At 45.7% G+C, this 23913-nt stretch overlaps 2 protein-coding genes across 2 annotated transcripts in view; both read right to left on the bottom strand.

Annotated features, from left to right (window-relative positions):
- Positions 1-5727: 5727 nt before the first annotated feature.
- COPS9 (COP9 signalosome subunit 9) lies at positions 5728-7156 on the bottom strand. Its single transcript, XM_068691724.1, has 3 exons — positions 7001-7156; positions 6837-6909; positions 5728-6034 (listed from the first exon to the last, which is right to left on the bottom strand). Exons 1-3 carry the CDS (start codon positions 7061-7063, stop codon positions 5997-5999), a joined length of 174 nt encoding a protein of 57 aa, XP_068547825.1. The 5' UTR covers positions 7064-7156; the 3' UTR covers positions 5728-5996.
- Positions 7157-7292: 136 nt separating this feature from the next.
- OTOS (otospiralin) overlaps positions 7293-23913 on the bottom strand; it is a 475301-nt gene continuing 458680 nt past the window's right edge. Inside the window, exons 14-18 of the mRNA XM_068691723.1 lie at positions 13297-13408; positions 10666-12537; positions 9951-10036; positions 9590-9616; positions 7293-7893 (exon numbers count right to left, since the gene is read on the bottom strand). Coding sequence (XP_068547824.1) covers positions 7709-7893; positions 9590-9616; positions 9951-10036; positions 10666-10718 — 351 coding nt within the window. The 5' untranslated portion in view covers positions 10719-12537; positions 13297-13408 and the 3' untranslated portion in view covers positions 7293-7708. The remainder of the gene's footprint in view (positions 7894-9589; positions 9617-9950; positions 10037-10665; positions 12538-13296; positions 13409-23913) is intronic.

Here is a 23913-nt window from a genome sequence, read left to right as displayed (position 1 = left end):
GATAAATATTATTAAATAAAAATATTAAAATTAAATATTATCTACACACACTGAGCAGATCCCAGTGTGGCTCGCTCTGAGCCAGGAAGGCAGGGGCACCTTTGTCAGCACACACAGGGTCACCCACCTGTTGCTTTCTCAAAAACCTCCTGTTTAGCTGTTGTCAAGGCTTCAGCATCACACCACCTTGCACTGCGCTCCCTCCTTCTCAGGGAAGATCAGCATGGTTTTCCAGAGCAAGTCCGCAGATCCACCTGCCGGGAACTAGCTGAATGGTTCCTGAGCAGCCGGGAGCTGGAGAGGCTCCTCTAGCCCAGGCAACTTCAAATACACCAGACCCAGCAAGTCCTGAAGTGGCGCTCAGGTCGGTAATGTTGAGTTCAGACAGCTGGGAAAAAAAGCCTGCTCCTACTGTGTGAGTTAATGGGAAGGGAACGGGAGGAGCGAGGGAACAAAACTAATCCATAAACAAAAGGAGATTTAAAAATGAAGCAATTGCTGGATCAAATCGTATAAGAAGCTTAAATCAAAAGGAGCAAATCAAAGCTTTGCAGCGTTGTGGCTTTTTTTTGTGGCCCCTCAAACATTTTCAAATGGATTTTCTAAAGGCAGGGAAAATGGAAACTACCAAAGTGCTACGAGACATCTGGAACAGGCAGTAGAAGATACTGATTTACAGACTGGCTCCCAAAATAAATTATTCCTTTCCTTGCTGCCACACAGCAGGAACAAATAATCTTAGTGATATCCCATGCCCCAGGACTGAGAGGCTTGGGCCCAGCTCTTCACCCTGCCAGCCACACAAGCCTGGTGCCATGTGCCTGCAGCCAGGGCAGAGCCTGGGGCTCCTCGCCCAGCCCACGCGAGGCCCCAGCAGCAGCATCACCCCTGCCAACGCAGCACCTCCTGCCCCAAGCTGCCACAGCTGTGGGAAGGGTTGGAAACCTGGAGACCAGGGCTACGCTGGCCCTGCTGGGAAGGGCTCAATGAATCCCACATTTTCCTGCCCCCCACATCACCCCTCACGTGCATTCACCCCACTCGGGATGTGGCTGATGGGCAGCCTCCCAGGAGAGGCCCGGGGTCACCACCGTTGGCCTCCTGGTGGTGTCTGACACACAGGTGTCTGCGTGCAGGCTCCCGAGGAGACACCCACACCACAAACACGCCAGGTAGCATCAGGGGCAGCAGCTGAGGCAACATCGGCTGCTCCTAACTGTGCCTCAGCCCCCTGTAATCACTTGTGTCAGTAATTAACCGGGCTACGAACAGCAGTCCCACTAAACCCTGACGAGCTACGAGGAAGAGAGAAATGCTCTTCCTGCAGAACTTAAATCATATTTACTTGCCTAGTATAAAGTTGCCAGAGGCTTTTTGGCAGGGAAGGTGGCACCGGATAAATGCTGCCTCCAGCCAACCTGCGCAGTGCCTTCCCGCAGAACGGCTCCCAGATTTAGTTTTCCCATTTCAACGCTTTGGACAAACCCATCCTGAGCACACCCCAACCGGGAACAAGGCTGTTGGGTGCTTTTGACCTGTTTGTGCTGATGTAGGTACAAGACGAAGAGACTCAGCGTGCCAAAGGCAGGGCAGTAAATCAGCAAACCCCATCCACAGCTCATCCTCCACAGACTCATCCCCAGACACCCGTCCTGCTTAACTCCACCGCTCTTCGAGGACAGCGGTGTGTTCTCTGTGCAGACTCAGTGTGTTAGCCTCCCATGACTCTGACTGAAACAGGAACGTGAAACTTCAACTATTTCCTCCTGCGGCCATATCAGCCAATTTCAACCCACAAAGAAACCTGTGGAAGCCCTCCCATAAAGCTGTAGGACAGCAGAGGGGGAGGAGAAGATCCCACCTGAAGCCACATCCCCTACAGAATCGGGACAGGGAGGTGCAGGGGGTATGAAGCAAGACACTTTTTCACAGCCAGGTCCCTCTGATCCCGCAGCTGACTCTGAAGCAGAGTGCTCTTCTCAGTGGGGTCCGGCACAGCTTTCTCCACTGTCCTGGCAGGGATTTTTAGAAAAGCCATTTTATTTCTGTAACACATTCCAGTGAATGTTTTAAGGCCAAGGTGTATCTGTCACCTTGGAGGGAGTGCGAACAGAGATGGGATTCCCACAACACAGTGTCCGTATCCCAGCAACACTGAAGCCACCTCAAACCAGCAGCAAACCACACGCAGACCCAGCTCAGCACTTTCAGTGCTACCCCAAGGAAGCCAAGACCAAAAACAACCCAAAACAACCCAAAGCAGTGCCTTTTCAGTGACTACAAGGAGGGTCCTTCCCAGCCCCGTGAGGAAGTTACAAGTTCATTTAACAAGACCGTAAAGGCTCACACATACACACCAGAACTGCAGGCAACATGGCATGGACACAGCTGAAGGTGTAGCCGACTGGAAATTCACTACAAGCAAACTGAATTTTCCATAAAGAAGGGAGAAAATATTCAAAGGTCCTATCTGCCAATTTTAAAAGCTTTAAAAAAGCGGTGTTCCTATGTCCCTCTGTTCTGAGCTGCTTGAGAAAAAGGGCTACACTGTCATCTGCCGAGCGTGTTTCCATGTGCTCAACAACTGCATATTCAGAGCTAGATGCCTGCCAGCTTCCCAACTCCCCAGGGAAGTGGGAAGAGCTCCATTTATTCATCTAAATCAATTCCTTTATTGAGAAAAATACCTTCTACTTCCATTATTGAAGTAAAACAAAACCGGATTTTCATTCTCTAGGAGTTAACTTCAAACCAAACCAAATAACCAAGGCACAGCCGCTGCTATGCCAGGTCTGAGCTTCATTCCTGCCTGCGTGAAGAGCAACGGAGCTCTGGGTTCTCCTGCTGCCCAACTCAGAAATGGCACAGCAGAAATACCACGCGCAGATTAAAGCCAGCTTCCTTCAGCCTTGGAACTTTCTCTCCCACACAATGACTTTTTTCAGCTGAAAATAGCTTGCACATTCCTAATGTATTGTAGCAGCCGGCGATTTCCTGCTAACAGAGAATCTGCCCTGTGAGACTCCCAGCGGGAAAGGGCTGACATTTAAGCGTTCTGCAGCCCGTGCTTTTCATCTGGGCTGCACCCATTCCAAAGCGTTTCAGCACTTAGGACCTCAAGCTGCCAGGGCAGAGGCAGATGGCCAGCCTCCCGTGCTGCGTCCTGCCTCACTGAGATCAACGGGACAATTCATGGCACTGGGCTCAGCACCTTCATAAAGCTCCTCAGCCCACAGCATTTATTCGGACACTAAGACACGAAGTAGTACCCAGCTGATTACAAAGTCATCAGTCAGAGCGTGTGTGAAATACTGCTGCGAGAGGCTTGTGTTTTAACTTCGAAATGCCTGTTAAGAATGGTGTCAAAATCCACAAGAGGTATGGGAGTCAAACCTCTGTAAATGAAGTGTCAGGAAAATGCCCTTTACACCAATTCGTATTAGAAATTTTGACATCTTGTAATTATTTCCTGATGACAGGCTGATTGCCTGCAGACTAATTAGACCGGAAGACTTGACAAATGCTAATGTAGAAACAATTTGAAGCTCAAGGGTGTTTTGTTCTTCAAATTAGCCTTTCCATTTTAACACTGTCCTAAAAGAGACCCAAACAAATTAAAGTCCCAGATGAAAATTCTTATTTGAAGCCTTCTCAGAAAAAAGAAGATATATACAATGAGACTGGATGGGGAGTGTGTAGAGGCAGCTTCATGCTCCAGACAACTGACAACACACCACACGCCCTCAGTGCCACCCCCTTCTGAAGAACATACCTGTTCGTTTCACTGTGTCCTGAGAGAACAAACCCGAGTCAGGTGCCAGATCTCAATGCAACCTCAGTGCCTGGGAAGTAGTATCAAAGTAGTGCTCACAGCAGCTATGAACACATGGGTATCAGCTGCACACCAAGACAGAGCATCAAATCAAGGAGCTTTCTTCACAACAAATTTTATACTGTGAGAAAATGTTGGGATTAGTCAGCTCCTCCCCTACAGACATGCTTCCCACATGTCTACAGTCTGCTTACACTACTTTTTAGCATGAAACATTGAGATTCTGGAAAGCTTCACAAAAAGGACTTAGCTATACCTACCTTGAGCAGGTGGCTAAACCCCTCAAAAAAGGTGGAAGGGACTGAGGAAGTGTTCATAATGAAGATCAACTAATTCAAGGATTTATTTCATAGAACATATATTCTCGCTGCTGTGATCAAACTTAAGACTTGTGTTTCTTAAAGGTCAGGGAAAGCAAGTGAAAACCAAAAGGACAAACCTATATAAAACAATGACAATGAAGTGTTCCAAAAGCAAGATGACTACCTTGAAGAATTCAAGCATCAGCAAAAACAACCAAAACAGCCGAAGGAACAGTTACTTCTGAAAGCTTTTTTAAGTGCATGTGCTCAGAACGCACCCTCTGCTTGGTAACAGCTCACTTCCCAAAACCTAGCTGAGAAAGCACAGCACCAAAGACAGCAACTTTGTTTGGATTGTTTCTAACACCCAACAGTCAGTGTTTACATTGGTATCAATGAAGGACACAGGAAATCCCTCCCTCTTCAACCAAAGCAAGAGCTAAAATGGAAAAGCAGACTGTTCCAGCGAGCCTAAGGGAGCTTGTGTTCCTTGAGGGACACATCGTAATGCCAGACAGAGCAGAGTGCACGTCAGAACGCTGCTTTAAGGTACTCTGGATGACAAAACGGAGGATGTTGAGAAATCCACAAGAACACAATAAAAAACATTTAGTTCTAGTGTTCTCGTGTAGAACCTTTTAAAATTTAAAAATATGCAAAGACCTATGCAAGAGGTATGGAAGGAATGTTTCGTTTTCGGTTTTTCCATACAGTTTAGCATTTACAGCTATCAACTTTCACAATGAAAATTTAAGTCTCTTTCAGAAAGATCAGTCCCAGAATTATTTCTGTGATAAATTAATGGGATCACCGCCAATCTATTCTTCTTAATCACCAGTGATAGGACCCGAGGAATGGTGTCAAGCTGAGGCAGGGGAGAGTCAGGCTGGATATCAGGAAGAGGTTCTTCACCAAGAGGGTGGTTGCACACAGGAACAGGCTCCCCAGGGACACAGTCACTGCACCAAGCCTGTCAGAGTTTAAGAAGTTTTTGAACTGTGCATTTAGTCACACGTTCTGAACTTTGGGTAGACCTGTGTGGAGCCCGGAGTTGGACTCGATGATCCTTGTGGGTCCCTTCCAACTCGGGGTATTCTATGGTTGTAATAGAGATCTCACTTTGATCTTCAAGGATTAACAAAAGATCAGAGGACAGGATTAAACTCTTGACTCTGAAACAATGCATTAAAAACTCTGGCTCCTCTCATTTTGAGATTCATTGTGGTCACTGAAAGGCACAATACCATACACTTATTTTTATAAAAGTAAAAACCTGCATAAAAAAATGCTATGATCAGATTACTGCTTTTTGTTCCTGCGCTACTTGGATTAAAACAAAGTACTGACAGGAATCACGTATCTGTCTTGGAACTGGAGAAGACCCCCACTCTTCCTAGCACTACTGCTAAACGTGAGTCAGACTATTCTGAAAAAAGTCATCTTTGCCCTAGATAATCCTAAACTGCAAGATGAACAGATCTTCTCCAGGCAGCAATACATCTTGCCATGTATCTTTATATAATATCCAAAGTAAGAGCAAATTATTGCATTTAAAAGAAGGAAAAAACCCAACACTCAGAACACGGCAGCATCTACTTTCAAAGTATATCCCAGAGCTTTTGTTAGTATTTTATTGAACGAAGACATCAGCAAGTGCAATTTTAAAAAAAGCCTATGCACAGCTTCCTAGAAGTAACAGTCCACAATTCTCTCCTTCGCTATCTTTCACCATCTGGCAGCTTACACAGGTTCCACCCATCCGCAGGATTTTCCCGTCTTAATTATTTTAATAAATAACGGACACCACAGGCGATCCTAGAGATAACTCCACATTCCAGCACTGCACAGCAGGACAACTAAGTTCACTGGATGTCATCATCATCAAAGAGATCTTCAAAATCTAGTCAGAAAAACAAGACAAAGTAAAGTTAACCTTTGAAGTCTCAACTGTTACACGTGCACACACCACACAAGCAGTTCATTGTCATTGGAATTAAAGAAATAATAAAGGTGAATTAGGCACACGAGAGTTACTGCACTGCCAGTTACTAGATGTCTAACATCAGCACAGAAGACAGGAATGAAAAAAGGCAGACCTGAGGAACATGCTCACTGCCATGCATGAATTTAACCGCTTCACTTGCACAGTACAAGCTTTGAAATTAGGCTCATGAAAGCAAAGTAAAGGTTGAAAGAAGGGACTTCTAAAAACACGTTAAGTAGCCATCACATCCAGAATGGATAAACAGTGACCCACAGAGTACAAAGCTGAACAAGTATTAGCTTCCAGCATGCATCAAGATGAAGAAATTCGTGCAGAATTCTGGCTGCTGTCACAGCATTCAGACACGCTTTTATACAGTTAGCAGGTTTACATTCATATTTGTGATTTACTGCAAAAAATCCCTTCCTTATGAAGTCTGATTGCAGTGAAGCAGCTTCTAACACTTCCCTCAGCAAGCAGCATACAATCGCCACGCAATAAACAACCGCACTCGCTTATAAGCGCTGTGAAGGCAGTACAACAGCACAGCCTGCTGGCGGAGCTCCGCGGCAAAGCCCACTCCCCAACAAGCCCGCTCCAGCAGCGCCCTCCCCCAGCTGCCGCGCACAGCCCCGGCCTCTCCCCGCGCCCATCCCGGAGCCCCCCGTCCCCGTCCCCGTCCCCGTCCCCGTCCCCGCCCCGCCCCGCCGGCGCTCACCGTTGAAGAAGTCCGCGTGCACCGCCTTCTCGTTGGCCGCCAGGTCCATCAGCAGCCCCGTGCTTCCCCCTGCCTGCAACGACAGCCGCTGAGCACCGAGCACAGCCCCAAACCCCAAACCCCAAACCCCACCCCCCACCCCCCGCCCCCCGCCCCCCGCTCACCTCGTCGAGGTCCACGTAGGGCCCGGCGCCCTCAGGGAACATCTCGTCCACCGCCGGCTTCATGACGCCGCCCTGCCCGGCCCTGCCCCGCCCGCTTCCGCTTCCGGCCGCGCCCGCTTCCGCTTCCGGCCCCGCCGCCCCTCCCGCCTGCCCTACGCGCGCTCCCCCGCTGTTGCCATGGCGACGCGGCCTGGCCTGGTGGTGGGGCCTGCGGCCTTCCTGAGGCAGAGCCTCGAGCGTGACACGTTAAAAAACAAAAAAAAAACAACACAAAAACAACACAAAAACACAAAACCTGACACAAGCGAGTTTATTGACTTAGCACAAAAGCAGAAATTTTACAGAATTTCACAGAATTTCTAGGTTGGAAGAGACCTCAAGATCATCGAGTCCAACCTCTGACCTAACACTAACAGTCCCCACTAAACCATATCCCTAAGCTCTACATCTAAACGTCTTTTAAAGACTTCCAGGGATGGTGACTCCACCACTTCCCTGGGCAGCCCGTTCCAGTGCCTCACAACCCTTTCGGTAAAGAAGTAAAGAATGGCGGAAAGAAAAGGCTGCTGTTCCTCGCTGGCCTCCCAGCACAGGCAGCACTGCACGCACCTGCTGCAAGGAGCCCATTGCCAGGCCTCTTGCCAGCCGCCCGCCAGGACGCGTTGGCTCTGGCCGCAGCACCGCAGGGATGCGCAGGGACGCGCTGCCTCAGTGCTCGTGGCCAGGCAGCTGGTAGCCCAGGTGGCTGCCCATGGGCAGCTGGGCGAACAAGGCTCTGGCCATTTCGTCGATCCTGTCATAGGCGCCCAGCGCCCGGAAATACTCCACGTAGGACCAGAAGTCGCTGGAGGAGAAGGGCCAGTAGGGCATGGCTACAGGTTCCCGATAAAGATCTCAAATAATAAAGACAAATGGCAATTAGTGTACAAAGCATTTCTGTTGAAAGCTTGTGCCAGTGTGGTTTGGGGTTCCCTGCTGCTGGGCACAGCGTGAAAGAGGGAGCCACTAGCTCCTGAAAGATATTTTAGCTCCCTAAAAAAAAGATATTTCCCCGTTGCTCCTCTACTACATTTCCTCTGCCACATAAAAATATAAAAGCCAAATATAAAATGGAAACAAAAGTTTTGTAAATACCAGGAGCTGACCAGCCTTCAGCCTAACCCCAGGCAAACACAGAATCGTGTACAATGTGAACGCTTGCTGCAACCACACAGACAGAAGTGGCTTTCTGTGCAGCAAAGCTAAACCCCAAATTTTGGCTTCATTTAAAGCCCTTTTAAGTAAAAGGGAGCCATTTCATTCACCAGACTCAGCTTCATACCAGGGTCTTCAGTGGGAATTAATAACCTTCAACAATCCTACGATCAGACCTTCATTTCGTATTTTTTGGTGCGTGCAGGCACAGATGGCTCATAACAAACCAAACAAATCAGCCAAATGTTGCCTGTGGCAGAGAACACACTGATGGTATCTGCTGAACTTAGATTCACTTTGCTGTCTGCTGCTTGGCCAATGAAAGAAAACCATAATTTTTGATAATGAGAACAACAGGACGTTGCACAAACAGTTTTTGCTTTTCGATGGCACACATTCATTTCAGAGGTTGCCAAAAAATCATTTGCTATACACAAATAAAACTTAGGTGCACTTAAACCTTAAACTTGTGAAAACGGATGATACATTCAAAAGATGCTAGAGCCATAAGGAAAGATGCAGCATGGGAAAAATACTTTTAATTAGAAATAATCACATCAGCTCTTATTCTGTATATATGTTTCTGTTTTCCATATCTGTTATAGCATTCCCTTTGCGTATCTGTGCCTGTGCACTCCGGATGCTGCTGCCTGTCCTGTGGGTTAGATTTATGCCAGCAATAACAGTACCTTGTTATGACAGATATTTCTGTGCTACCTCCTTTTTCAAAATGAATTTATTATATCAGTAAGCCAGTGTAAACATCATTAAGATGCTGAGTTGTTTTTTTTTTTTTTTGTTGTTGTTTTTTTGGTTGTTTTTTTAAATCAAAGGCAAACACCAATCCAATGGGCTAATCACCCAAAGTGTCACACACCACAGGGTGGCTGTGCTAAGGGGGTTGTTAAAATATTTCTTTAATTGGATTTGTGGCAATTTGTAAATTTTAATCTTTTTGCTGTGGAACTGAGTATTTCTTGCCAATAAGTAGACAGACATCTAGAATTACTTATTGGGACTGCCAGAATTCTCAGATGTCTCTCATACATTTATAAGCCTGGTGCTTTCCAGTTACGTTTTTATAAAACAGATCATTCATTAATTGACCTTAACCCTGTGGAGGATTTACCTTTAAGGAGTCGCAATATTTGTTACAGATGTTTTTTTCATGTTAAGATTGCAAATACATTAGCTTAAATTTTCATTAAAACTTAAAACTCCCCCTTCTTTCCCCACCAGAACTAGACAAACGCGATTCTGAAAGCCTGAATCCCAACCCAATGAGTTGACTTAAGTGTTCCTGCCAAAACTGATGCTAGGGATCAGGCCTGGGAGTTACAATTGACTCTCTGAATTGTTAATGATACATAGGAAAGAAAAAGATATAAGAATTACCATCTCCTTCCTGAATTGACTGGGCATCTGTAAACAAACAGGAAACTTATCAATACCAGTTCTTGCACCGAAGGGCTTTCAGTTAATAAAAAAAAAGGTTTGCTGTGTAGCCAGAAGCCGACAAGCTCTTAGAGACGCACACAGTGCTCTCCGTACAGACAAATGTTTTTCTTTCTCAAACAGATGAGTAAAAAATTGCCCGTGTGTGTGGTCTCTGAGTGCTACAAGCCAAATACAGCAGGAAGCAGTTACAATTAATACACAAGCAATAGCTGATACTAAATAGAAGAGACTTGTTCGGTAACAAAAGATTTCAGACTGCTTGAAAAATAAAGAAGAATAAATATATCAGTAATCTTACCTGTTAGCATGTTCATCAGCATACAGAAGAAAAGGAAGCCAATAAATTTCATTTTTCCTGCAAGCTGCTGTTTCTGAAAAAATAATCTGTACAACTGGGGATTATTAGAAGATATTAAGAATTATGCAAAGTATATTATTTCTTCTTGTATTAGAAGATTCTGTTCCAAAATAGATTTACTTATTAATCTAGGCATGACAAGATTCAATTATATTTCCTTACATTTTCAGAACTGCATCAGAGTATTAAAAAAATACAGTACTGAAGTTTTAAATGATAATTTATTTTTAGGAGGCATAAATCCAAAAGGCTTCTCTAAACTGACATGAAATTTTCTTCAGAAATGTTTTATTTTGTGGTTAATTTAATTTCACTTTAGAAATTACCTCTCTTCCTCTTCCCTTTTATCCTACTTGCAATAGTAAAGGTCTGCAGCTCCAAGTCAGCCACAAAATTCCAAAAGGATTGCTATTGCCATAAAATATCAGCACTGTTCAAAGAAGGGTGGGGGACAAAGGAGAGAAACGTCACTGAGTTAGCACACCAATCTGATTTTGTCATCTTCACATAGAGGAATTTTAACTGCTCACATTTGCATTATATTTCAACACTGCCTTCGGAAGAGACCTCAGAATCAACTTCAGCAATAACACTTCTAACAGAGGAAGAAAACCCAGAAGCAAATTCAGAGATTATTGTTACTTTTGCTACCCACCTTATTTCCTTTCTTTCCCCCTCTTCTTCAGAAAAGTAGATTTTTAGAAACATTCTTTGAGCAAATTGCTGAGAGGATATTGAGTTCCCTCTCCAGTTGAGAGGCAAGAACTTCAAATGCCTGACTTTTTGTGCTTTTACTTGGGATCCTTAAAATGTAGATGTGCATCGGGTACCAACTGGAATCAATTAGCTTGCATAAAACAAAAAAGCAGGTCCCTGATGACATCTGCCATGGTGATGAGGAGAGTACTGCAACCTTTGAACAGGGTCAATAAGGCGCACGGACATGCATTTTCGTATCATGTTGATTTCCAGTAAAGATTTCTCTCCTGGTGCCAAACAGGTGCCTTAGGCTCCATCACGCTGAGGTTGCTGAACAGATCAAGCACTTCCAAAGTCTGGAAGGAAGAAGCAGTTTGGAGAATATTCCGTCAATGTGCACATCTTGGTTTTCTTTTAGCACAAAACTCCTGATGCCAGCAGGTGTAGGCAGAGACTACGGCGCAGCAGGAAGAGCTCTGTCATCCCATGGCCATGTGCAGATTTTGGCATTTCTAGAAGATGTGGCCAGCTCAAGGTTGTGCTGTCAAATCTGGCAGCTGTTTCTAGAACGCTCCACTATGGAAAGGAGCTGCTGAAATGCCACTGCAGAGCTCACTGCTTACGTTCAGCTGGAAACTTTCAGTTGCCTTTACTTTAAATCTGCAAAATAATGTACCCATCACAATTCCAGGTAACTCCTACCGCTGCATTCCCCTACTGCATCTGTGGGATCTCACGTTGGTGCCTTTGCTCTACCGTGTCCACTTGTCTGCCACATGAACTTCACACAGTGGAAGCCTCCCTCAAGCAGAGGCCTGGAGTGCGGCAGCCCAGGCGAGTGGCCTTGCAGGAGGCCCCAGCTTTGCTGGAGTTTCTTCCTATCTACGCACAGAGCTAGACAGACCTGCCAAGAATTAATTAAGGATGTTCTGAGCAAGGGAAAAAAAGAGTGCTTTGTAGCACACCAAGCTGTGCCAACTCATGCGGAGGCTGAGAAGAAAAATATTATGAAAGCAGAACCTATTCCATCCTTAAAAAGCTTTAATCCTCCTGTTTAGTATTTCTGAGGCTTGCAGGATGTGTCCCTGCATCCCCCACAGACAGGCAGCAGTTCTGCCCCACTTGCCTGGGATGCAGCAGAGAGGAGGTACGGCCCCTGCGTGGTGGAGTCCTCTGGGGCAGCTGCGTGCCCAGGTCCATGCTCCAGCACAGTTTGAATACGATTTATAAACTTGGCTTTGCAATGAGAAGCACTTACATATGCTAATACACACACAAAAAAATTAATTGTCTGTAATTAAGAAGCATATAGCTACTTCTGTACTCGTCCATTGGCACCTCTGTATTCTGGCAGACGCTAAGGGAGGTGTAGTTCCAAGTGGGAGGTGAGACAACGAGCTTTGGGGGGTGACAAAGGAAAACAGCAATGTGACACAGCTACACGCTGCAGCTCTCCCCTGGAGGATTTAGTGACGTGCTGTGGGAGGATGACAAAGTCACAGAGGTTTTCAGGTCCAGCATCGCTCAGGTTGCAGCAGGGTCTGCTACAACACCCGTTGATCAGAGGATTCCCTTACCCAGGCTCCCACTGACATGCACGGAGACGGGGCAGGGTGCCCCACCTCCACCTTCTCTACAGTTTCTTATTCTGTCTTTTGAAGCTTGGAGTTACCCGCTTCCAGAGCTAAGAAAACCACAGACCCGACGTAGTGTGACAGTCTTCCAGCAATTACAGGCTTTCAATTTAACTTTTATTAAAAGTTTTCATTTGTTAAAGCACAAACTGGAGATGGAAATAAATTCTCAGGGTTTCCATGCTAAAGGAAGCCTAGGAAATAATAAAGAGGATCAGAATTAGCATTTAAAACAGTCGTATTGGGGTATACAGACAAGAGATACAGTTGTTTTAAATGTTAATTCTTTCTATCAAGACTTCTGCTCTACAGGACTGCTTCTCAGGGAGCAGTTGTGCCCCCTGACTTCTTCAGGGAGCAAGTTCTCAATAATGTTTTCACGTAAGGCCTCTGACTCACGCAAGCTTCATTACATTATAGAGGGGGCTGATGTTAATGAGCACATCCCACCAACCTGCCCTAAGAGGATCCAATCAATAAGGACTTTCTGTAGATGGCTCTCAAAGCCAGAAAATCCCACATGCATCAGTCAGCTCTGTCAGAGGCAGAAATCAATAGGAGCATTGAGGACATCCCCTTTGGAACAGGGTAATGCAGAATGGGCCGAGCAGTTGTTTGTGTGACTTGCTCCCTGGTGGGGAACAGTCCTGCAAGTGCCACAACCCTGCCTCCTCATCACCTCACTTCCAAGGGGCTGCGTTACTGAGACAGTTTCTGTGGATCAAGTCAGCTCTACTTGTTAAGATTAACTAGGAAAAAAAATTAATAAGACAAAGTGACTGTTTCCACTGTAGCAATATTAGATGGGTGTTACACAAAAATTTGTGTAGTCCTGCAGGCACTGAAAGGAGTTGTACATTGCTTTAATGAACTGAATACTTTTTACTTAATAGGCAAAAGCACATGTGTGCAGAGCTCTTTAAGAACTTATTTGAAAACCAAATGACACTTACAGTTGCATCTCAAGTGCTTTGTCCCTGGTTTGAGCAGACAAAATGTTCTCTGTAAGGCTGCAACACTTCTGCACATCAGAAACAACCAACAGCTGTGACTTGCAGAACGTCTCTGGAAAACAAGTGCTTGATTATTTCCCCCAGCAACTTGGTCCAAACAGCACAGGTCAAAAGGAGATTCATGTGACCGAAATATGCTTTCCTTAGATCTGAACTGGACTCAGCTTTCAGGTTTTCCTAGAATCATTTTCTTTCCTTTTTCTGAATACAGAGGATCCAAGTTTTCTGACAGTGTCAGGTTGCCCAAGATGGCAAAGCCAAGAGCAGATGAGGAAGAATCAAGAGAGGAACTTGCAGTACCAAACAAGTGAACAACAAAACGGCCAACTAAAGTAAGCGCAACATCAGGAACCCGGGGAAATATCTCCAGCTTCACTTTAAAGGCCCAGGGCAGCTGAACATTTCAACCCCCAGATTAGTTACAGTAAACTGCTGGTTGCTGCTGAGCCACACGCAGAAAGACAAATCAAATAGGCCATAAAAAAAAAAAAACTAGGAGGCATCATCATGCCATCATGCAAGTCCATGGTCACTCCCAGTTTGGATATTGCATGTGTTTTTAGGTTTCACCATGCTGGGGACATTATAGTATGAGAAAAGATGTAAGGGAAGGGGCTGGGGGGACTCATGGTCACGACCAGTGAAAGCAGAGCAAAGGGACAAAGAAATCTTGGTCTGTATCAAGAAACATCACATTAGCCTGGCAATAGCTTGATCAAAACAGAGGGCAGTGGGGTTGATACAGTTAACCCGTGATGTGCTATTAACTACAGAGCCCATGACCCCACAGCTCCCCCAGGACCCACAGATAACCCCAAGCCCCAGCCCCGGGAACCAAACCCAAGCCCCAGCCCTGAGCCTCGGACCCTCAACTCCAGGCCCTTGATCCTGGACCCTCAACCCCAGAGCCCCCTCTCTGGAGCTGACCCTAAGCCCTGACCCCAGAGCTGACCTTTAGCCCCTGACCTGGAGCTGATCCCAAGTCCCCAACCCTGAGCCCCGAACCTGGACCCTTGAACCCAGAGCCCCAACCCCAGACCCTCAACCCCAGGCCCTTGAACCCAGAACTCCGGAGCCCCCACCCCAGAGCTAACCCCGAGCCCCAGACCTGAGCCCCAGATCCCAGAGCAGACCCAGAGCCCCGACCCCACGGCTGATCCTGAACCCCAAACCAGAGCTCACTCCAAGCCTCAACCCCAGAGCTAACCCTGACCCCCAAACCCTGGAACAGACCCCAGACCTGGAGCTAATCCCCTGCCCCAACCCTGGACCCTTGAGCCTGGACCCTTGACCCCAAGTTCAAAACACAAACCCCAGCCCTAAGCCCTCAACCCCAGACCCTCAAGCCCGGACCCTTGACCCCAGACCCAGCCCTGGACCCTCGACTGCAGACCCTCGAGCCCGGACCCTCAATCCTGGAGCCCAAGACCTGGACCCTTGACCCTGGATCCCCAACCCCAAGCCGTAGCCCTGGACCCCTAGCCCTGGACCCAAACCCCAGACCCGAAACCCAAAACGTCACAGATGACCTCTCTGTAATTTTTTCAAATTCAGCAAGTGTTTGTGGTGAGTATTATGAAAAAATAACATCAGGAAAAGAAGATCAGTTGTCCCGACAAGTTCCCTAATCAGGAGAACTTGCCCAATCACACCATTCACTAGAGTAACTTGTTGGTCTGTGTCCTTTTGAAAGCCAAACGAGGAGGTGCACATCCAACCCTTTCCCACCTGTGTTCTTGTTCTGGCTTAACCTGGAGGGTGGCTACAGCAAACGGCACTGTGGGAGGCTCAGGAGGAAAAAATAGTCAAAGCTCATGGGCTAGGATAAAGACAGCTTAATAGGACAGAAAAGGCAGGGAAGTAACAATAACGCTGCTGCTGACAGTGAGGAATGTCCCAAAGCAAGCGATGCGCAGTGCAATTGCTCACCACCTGCTGACCAATGCCCAGCCCGTCCCCATGCAGCGGTCCTGCCCATCCTGTCCCCCCCCAGCCACCCCGTATGAGCTGTTCAGCACGATGCCACACGGGATGGTGAGGAACACCCCTGCGGCCAGCTGTCCCGGCTCTGTCCCCTCCCAGTTTCCCATGCACTCCCAGCCCCCTTGCTGGCAGGGCAGTGCAAGAACCCAAGCTGCTGGCCCAGGAGGTGCTGCACACCGTGCGGGGCGGCAGCCCGCACCTCCTGAACTCTGCACACACCGGAGGCAACGAGAACGCTCGCCGCGCCCCGACCCTCGGCCCCATCGCGGCACCGCGCCCGGAGCCACTCCGGAGCCACTCCGGAGCCACTCCGGATCGGGGCGGCGCCGCCTGGCCGCGGGCAGGGGCAGTGCGGGGCTGCAGGACCGCCTCCGGCCGGCAGGGGGCGGCTGCACAGCGCCTGCCAAGCCGCAGCGGCTGGGTTCGGCTGTTTGTTGTTTTTTTTTTTTTTTTGCCTTTTTTACTTATTTATTTATTTATTTATTTAAAAGTGCTCAGTGATGTGGGTGGAGCTACGGGTTGCGCAGATTGTAGGTGCCTCGCTCGTCAGAGCTGCCATTCAGGAAGCGGTCGGCCAAACCATTTCGTGCTATGAGCAAGGAGGTAATTTCGGGAACAAAGAGGAGCTCTCTAATCCTCAGAAAAGCCTGTCAGAAGAGCCAATGTCCCCTAAACATGTGAGAACAGGAGCTGTGTGGGTGGCAACACGGGGCAGCCAAGCTCGGTTCCGATCGCTGTAACTTCCACCTGTTTCTTCTGCGGACCCACTCTCAGGTTTTCCTAGAGAAGAACTGGAAGGATGAGGTGGGTCAGGGAACAGGCTGATTAAAAGTCTACCGCTGTATCCAGCAACCTCAGCGTACGAGGCTAACGAGCCCGCTGGCTGAAGGGGTCTGCTCGCCATTGCTGGTGCCATGCTGTCGAGCAGCTGCCCCGGGTGCAACAAAAGGCCCCAGAAAAGCAGAAGGTGTGGCAGGGAATTCCCTGTCCCTGGCTTTGGTGACCCACACAAAAAGGGAAGAACCGTGCTTAGCAATGCTGGGACCAGAATTACCCATCTGAGCCTTGCACAGGGGCTGTTCAGAAGAACCTCTGTTCAGTCCCACTGATGGAAGTCATTTTGGTACTACTCTCCCAGGCAGGCAACCTGTCAGAGGTTTGCCAGACAGCTGTGGCAGGACAAAGGGACCTCTCGGTCCCTCTCAGTGCCAGCCCGCACAAAGGAAGGGAACCAGCCACTGGAAGCTGCACATCCTCCCAGAGCCTGCCCCAGGCTGCTGGCCCTGCCCCAGACATTTCAACAAATTCTCTGAAGTGCTCCCAACAGAAACCTTTGGGTAGACCTGAACTCCCTTTGGGAGCCTTTACACAACCCCACTCACAACGGGACTCTGCACTTTCTCTCCCTCCAAACCCCAACCCCAACCTGAAGGCAGTTTGGACCAAGTGAACTGAAGATTCATACTGCATCCCATACACATCTGCATGGCTGATCTGCTCTGGAAAGAGGCCACCTAAAACCTTTCTGCATGACCTCAGTTGGCTCCTTCTGCCTTGACAGCCTTGCCTTAAGTCAACATGCTGATGGTTCTGTTCATGGAAAAGTGGGTAATAATGTCTTTTCCAAGTCTGCTGTTCTTTCATTTTCAATTGTGCTTCTGGTACTATCATCTGATAGACATTATCTATAGCAAATTAAGAATTTATTTACTTCAGGAAAATCTTGACTGGAGGCTCAGTGAGGGCGGCTGAATAGAGGCTTTTTCATTAAACTTTTTCATTTTGCTTAAAGATTGAAAAATGTATGAAACAACTTCTCTGGGGAATGAGAAATTTCTCTCTCTTTAATAAGAACTATTTATCAAAGACATATAATGTGAGCTGTCTGCCAGATGTAGAGTACATGGTCTGGAAATTCTTGTATACGAGCTGCCTGAAGGCTTGCACCTGCCTTTACTCTTGTGTCTGCTTTGTTCACCTCTTTCCGACAACCGGCAGATCTCAGGTAAACCGCTCGCATACATACGCACTGCCAAAGCCACCATCTTCCCGGGCCATCTTTCTTCCCCTCCACAATCCCACCACACACAAATGGGGGCAAACAGTGGCCCTGTGCGGAGGACCAGCAGGCCTGGTCAGCCCCAGCCCAAGTTTTTCAACACACTGCATGACGTGACCCCTGCAGTACAGGCTGGCATACAATACGGCAATGAGGACATCAATGGAACGGCACTGTGTAGGAGAAGACCATGATTCAAAATCACAAGCACAATGGGATGAATTGAAGCCAGTTGTAAATTTAGCTTTCTTTGAAATTTTCAATTCTACCTTCTTTACATATCTTTATAGCAGCTGTATTTATGGAGTGCGCTTAGATAGAGGAATGCAACTTTTTCTTATGTAGCCATGGTAAATATTTGTATAGCTCAACTATAATTAAATTGACCCATAAAAGCTTCATTATATTTTGAGAGTTAGGGTCTCAGTGTAATGGAAAGCTCCTTCCATTGCTATTACTTTCTACTCAAATCACTTATCTAATCCTCCTCATTTATCAAGTGCATCAGGATCGATCTGCAGCTTACAGGAGCTCTAAGCCATTTCTGTGTTTCTGGGGAGGTTTATTTCTGCCTCCTCTTCCTCACTTCTTCAGCTACTGCAGAAATAGAAAGATAAAGCTGCAGCATGCTGGCTCTGTACAGATCTCTAATACATAGTGAAAGGCACTACTAGGCAGATTCACTCTTAAAGATCAGTGTCTTTCTTGGTATTTAAGTTAGAAAATGGAATAATTACTTTTGCATTAGCAAGTCATACTGACAGATTCCCTCTGCACCCTCTTACTGTCATGCCAAAATGAATCATCAGCATCTTTGTAAGATACCCCGGCTATCCCATATCAGTAATAAAATGTAAATGTATCCCAATTATTCATTTACTGACTTCATGAATATTCAGTATTAAGCAGCAGTAACTGAACTCCCGACAGTAGGTTACAAAGGACACAGGCTGCATAACCTTTGTTATTTCAGAGTTGCCTTAAGGTTTGTTCACATCCTTCCAGTGTCTGCAACTGATAATTCACTGGGACAACACCTATTCTGTACCAGGTACAAACTCCTACAGTTTTAGTGTCATCATTTATATATTTCTTTGGAAATGATCTAAACCACTAATAATCACAGAACCATAGACTGGCCTGGGTTGGAAGGGACCTCAAAAGTCATCTAGTTCCAACCCTTCTGCCATAGGCAGGGATGCAACCCACGAGATCAGGTTGCTCAGGGCCTCATCTAACCCACTGAATGGTCCACCCATCAAATCCATCTCTCCCCCATTTGGAGACTAGGATATCATGTGGGACCATGTCAAAGGCCTTGCAGAAGTCCAGGTAGATGACATGGATTGGTCTTTGTCAACTGTTGCAGTCACTCTATCACAGAAGGCCACCAGATTGGTAAAGGACAATTTACACTTGGTGAAGCCATGCTGGCTGTTTTGGATAATCTCTTTGTCTTGCATATGCCTTGACATTGCTTCCTGGAGGATCTGCCCCAAGATCTTGCAAGCACAGAGGTGAGACTCACTGGTCTGTAGTTCCTCAGGTCCTCCTTTCTACCCTTTTTAAAAATGGAAGTGATGTTTCCTTTTTTCCAGTCACCAGGGATTTCATCTGACTGCCAGGACTTTTCAAATAAATATGATGGAGAGAGGCTTGGCAACTATATCAGCCAATTCCTTCAGGACCCTGGGATGCACGGCATCAGTCCCCATAGACTTGTATGTATTGAGTTTCATCAGGTGGTCTCAAACCTGGTTGTCACTTACAGCAGGTGGGACTTTGCTCCCCCATCTACGGGTTCAGGGAAACGGAAGACTTGGGAAGCCTGACTGGCAGTGAAGATGGAGGCAAAGAAGTTATTGAGTACCTCAGCCTTCCCCATGAAGGGATACAGGTACCCAGGAAGGGGTACAATCTCCCTGGCCCTTCTTTTCTGAGCAATGTACCTCTAGAATCCCTTCCTATTATTCTTTGCATCCCTTACCAAGATCAGTTTCATCTGTGCCTTGGCTTCCCTTATCCCACCCCTGCACATCCAGACCACATCCCTGTACTCTTCCCAGGCCACACATCCCTGCTCCTACTGCCCGTACATTTCCCTCTTGCACCTCAGTTTGACCAGCAGGTCCCTGCTCAGCCATCCCAGTTGTCTGCCCTCCCTGCCTGCTTTTTTATGCAGAGGGATGGAGAGTTCTTGTGCTCTACGAAAAACATCCTTTAAGAGTCTCCAGCTCTGCTTAGCTCCTTTGTCCATAAGGACAGTGTTCCAGGGGATCTCAGCTACTAGGTCTTTAAATAACTTGAAGTTTGCTCTTTGGAAGTTCAGGAACAGATTTGGAAAAAATCCAACTTCTTTGCCAAAGACACAGATGCTGGACCAGAATGTCATGGAGTTGCAAGTTTATAATATTTTTCATCTGGATTTCCAAAGCACTAGGTGCTAAATGCTCAACAGAAGGTCTTCACATTTTGCTTTTTGTAGCGAGTGAATTTGTTTGTTGTTTTCTATACATTGCGTACTCAATTTTGCTATTTCATTCCTCCTCCTCCCCTCTCCCTGCTTTAGCCCAGCCTTTGCCAGTGTTGTGTGCTCACAGGAACTCTCCCATTCCGTTTCATGGAATGGTGCATGGTTAAGTGTTGGAATATGAGTTGACACCAAAATGCTCAGCACTGTTAACGCAGGAAATTGCTGCTACCTCTTTTTTAAGGAATGAATGCTAATTAGAGTGTGGACAGTGATTACATATGATACGTATTTATTGTTCTCAGAATCACACACAATCTTCTCCATTTCCACAGGATTCTGTTCAGTACTTTGCCCTGTCCTGGCTGTCCCTGAGCGCAAAAACTACCCCACATCTCCACAAGACTCTCTGGAAACCCATTTGGCCTGAGATCCCTGGCAGTGCCAGAAGAGACCCCACCTCTGCACAAGGCTAGCGGTGGAGGGCTGTAAACTCTTGATAAGCTTATAATCACAACAAAACATTTTTGTTCAAAGAGCTGGCTACTGTCCACAGCAAATCTCAGGTGGACAAATGAGCAACTAATCTCCTGACGGAAAACCTAATTAATAGCCTGAGATTTAAAAGTGAGCGCAAAATCTTGTGACAGAGCAAACCAGACATCTTTACAAAAGGGTTTATTACTATTATGGAAACCTGGACCCAAACCCAAAGCTACACAGGAAAAGATGGGGGAAGAAAGGAATCGTCCTGGTCTACTTAGAGGTTTAGGATACACTCCTAGAAGCCTCTGAACAAGAAAGGAAATGAGACAAGGATTCATGTATAGCTCTTGCATTGTTTAAAATAGATTTAGATATGTTCTGCTCAGACTGTGGACCACTTGCTTCAAAATGATGAATTCTTGAACACATCATCTGAAAATAGGTCAATGGCTTAAGAGGGAAAGGGGGCCAACTGATAGGCTGTTTGAAAATCAAGACTGCTTGCACACTGACTAGTCCCTGGGAAGCTGAAAAGCACAGGATCTTATGACTGTATCAAAGCTTAGTTGTTTGCCACTGAGTCAGCAGTTACAGAGGATTACAGAGGATGCAAAGATGGAAAACCCATAAAAGGTTTTCAAAGATTAAAAACTGTATAGATCATTTATGATTATTTATTAGTTTGACTTTATCAGTCCTACAGATACACAAAAAACAATGCCTTCCAAATACATAAGTTGTCATCCTGCAAAACTGATGCTGATTTGGAAGGGTTGTCCTTGGTTTTCTATTTTCTGGTTAACTGGAGAAAGTGTCACTGTAAGTTGGCGTGTTCCCATGAGGATGTCCAAGAGTCTTTGAAAGCAAGGAGCATCAGGCAGCGGATGCATAGTTTGAATATTTAGCAACCAAAAGTGCAAATGGTTTCAAAATGAGCGAGGTTCACAAATGGGCTGAAAAGTTCATGGCAGGTTGACTCATTAAGTAGCTATTAAACATAATGCTCTAGGTGCAACCTTGAGTATCAAAAATCCCTAGCAGCAAGCTAGGAGGTTATGCCATGGGAAGGATCACACCACGTTCCTTGCTTCTTACACTCTTTGCCTAAGTATAAGTGATTGGCCATTTTCAGACTTAGAATATCAGTCTGATGCTACATGGTAGTTCTGATGAATTAAACTGAACCGTATGGCCATGTCCCTGCAAAATGCTTTGTAGTTTGATTTCCTAGAGTTCACTTCACACAGAGATCAATTACAGCTTTGCATTTCATGGAAGCTGGAAAATCTGATCTAGACATTTAGACACTTAAGTGACATTGCCCTGTTATGTAAATTGCCTCTTAAATTAAGAGTGAATCATCCTACCTAAATATAGTACTGTAAAAGCAGGCACTTAGATTATCTAAGTAGCTCTTTCATTTTTTGTTATTGTCAAGATAATTCATCCTATCAATACAAGAACCTGATGTTGTTTCCTGTTCACAATATTTGTTCCCTAGGAAAATACATTTTCATGTAAATTCCTGTAGACAAATGTGTGTATATATGTGCATATACGTATTTATACGTTGTAGGTATAAAATCTGTTTTACCCTTCAGATTTAACTAAGGGTTCAGTAAAAGGCAGGGTTAAGTCTGTGAAGGTCAGCTACTTGGTTGGATACCTTGATAAATTCACATTCAGGAGGATTCTCATTTCTAGCCATTCCATCTGTGATATCTTTCTCTTTTTAAATGATTATGAAGACTGAAAGTCTCTATTCTCTGAGGACATGATCTGGTTTTTAGATAGCTGGGATGTTTGTCATGGGCAAGCTAAGAAGTCAAAGGTTTTAGGTTTTACTGAAAATATTTTATGGTCCTATAAGCTTTCCCTGTAATTTATGTGCAAGTGGCTACAAATACCCAGCTGAGGATGGCGTCTGGGAATACACTGAAATGTTATTTCTGGGATATTGCATCAGTGACTTGAGTCTTAACCTACAGGAAATGGGATGAAGAAAGAGCGTGACAAAAGCTACCACTATAATCATTTTTGAGACTATGCTCCTACTGAAGATAAATATTTCTTCTCTTTCTTGTCATTACAATCAAGTTGTGTTTACTCCCCAACATATTTCTGCACAACACCAAGTAACAGTGTAAAACGCAGAATTCAAGTGAAAAATTTCCTAATTATTGTTCTGTCCCAGTAATAAATACGTATGACTGGCTTCTGTGCACAAAGGCAAACAGACATCCCAGGAAAAGGATGTGATGCAGAAGTCAGACGTATTTATTACTGAGCTGTGCAACACGACAAAGGCATGTGCTAGCATAGGCTGTGATGTTGACTAGTGGAGATTCATTGCACAGCAATCTATGAAGAGAAGGGCCACCTGGCTGACCCTTGCAACACACATTGCAAGGACAACAGAAGGAGGTCTACGTGTGAGTCGCACTGAGTGACAACATACTTTGGAATTAACAACAAAGAAACCTTACCAGTGCACATTAGTCAGCCCCAAAAGAATAAAGAGCATTAGTTAGCCCCAAAAGAATAAAGAGAAGTACCCATGTGCTACTCATGTGCTTAAGGTTAAATCAAGTATGTTCTTATTCCCTTTGCTGGTTAGAAGAGGCTTTTTTAAGAGAAGCTTCTAATCTTTATTAGAGCCTCTTTATCATAAAAAAAATAATAATAATAATAATACTGGCTGCTATCTACACTTTCAATTTTTTTCCAAATTCTTGGAGAGTTGAGACCACTGCTGTAGCTAGCCTTATCCTGACAGAACTGCGAGGATCTACCAGCCACTCTCACTATGTAAACTGATACTTACCTTGACAAAAGTATGTAGTGCTTCATAGCAGTATCTACTTTTCCACTTTTTAATCACTCTTGTCATCTTCTATACGCTGGCTTAGGGGAATAGTGTAACTATCCCTTACTAATACACACACACGGAAACTAACAGATTATACATGAAAGGAGGAAAGTCCTTGCAATGCCATGTAACACAAGTCACGCTGAAGTTTGAAGACCCAAAATCTCTGGGGTCGAAGACCACTACCAAATGTCAGTGCTTCCCACAGAGAACTGTAGACAAGTATCACCACATTTGAAGCTGGAAATGCTGTAAATGCGATATGATTCTACATATCAGCTGTAGAGCACATACTGTGGACACCGAGTTTTGGAAGTCAGATTATAGAAAATTAAACAGAGTCTTTTCTTAGAAAGGGCTAGGAGGATTGTGCAGCACATTGAACTAAATGCAGGTTTGCCCGTGCCTCAAGGCATCCAGGCAAGAGTTTCTTCAGGTATTACAGCAAGTTTCAGAAAAATCCATCATCACAAACAGTTCTAATTATTTCCAGCCAAATGCCTCTAACCGTAGCAAAAAACAATTATTGAGCAGGCTATTGATCTAGTCAGTAGACTAGACTAGTCACTTATGTCATCAGGAAGCTAGAACCCTCCTGGGTATAAAACCAAAATCTTAAGGACTACTACTTATCTGACAGGTGATTTTAATTAGGATTTATTGATTAAGGTTTTTTAAAAACAAATGGAC

The sequence above is a fragment of the Anas acuta genome, chromosome 9, assembly GCF_963932015.1.
Source record: "Anas acuta chromosome 9, bAnaAcu1.1, whole genome shotgun sequence".
NCBI lineage: Eukaryota > Metazoa > Chordata > Aves > Anseriformes > Anatidae > Anas > Anas acuta.
Note: the sequence above shows the minus strand (reverse complement) of the source record. Positions and strands in the feature narration are given on the sequence as shown.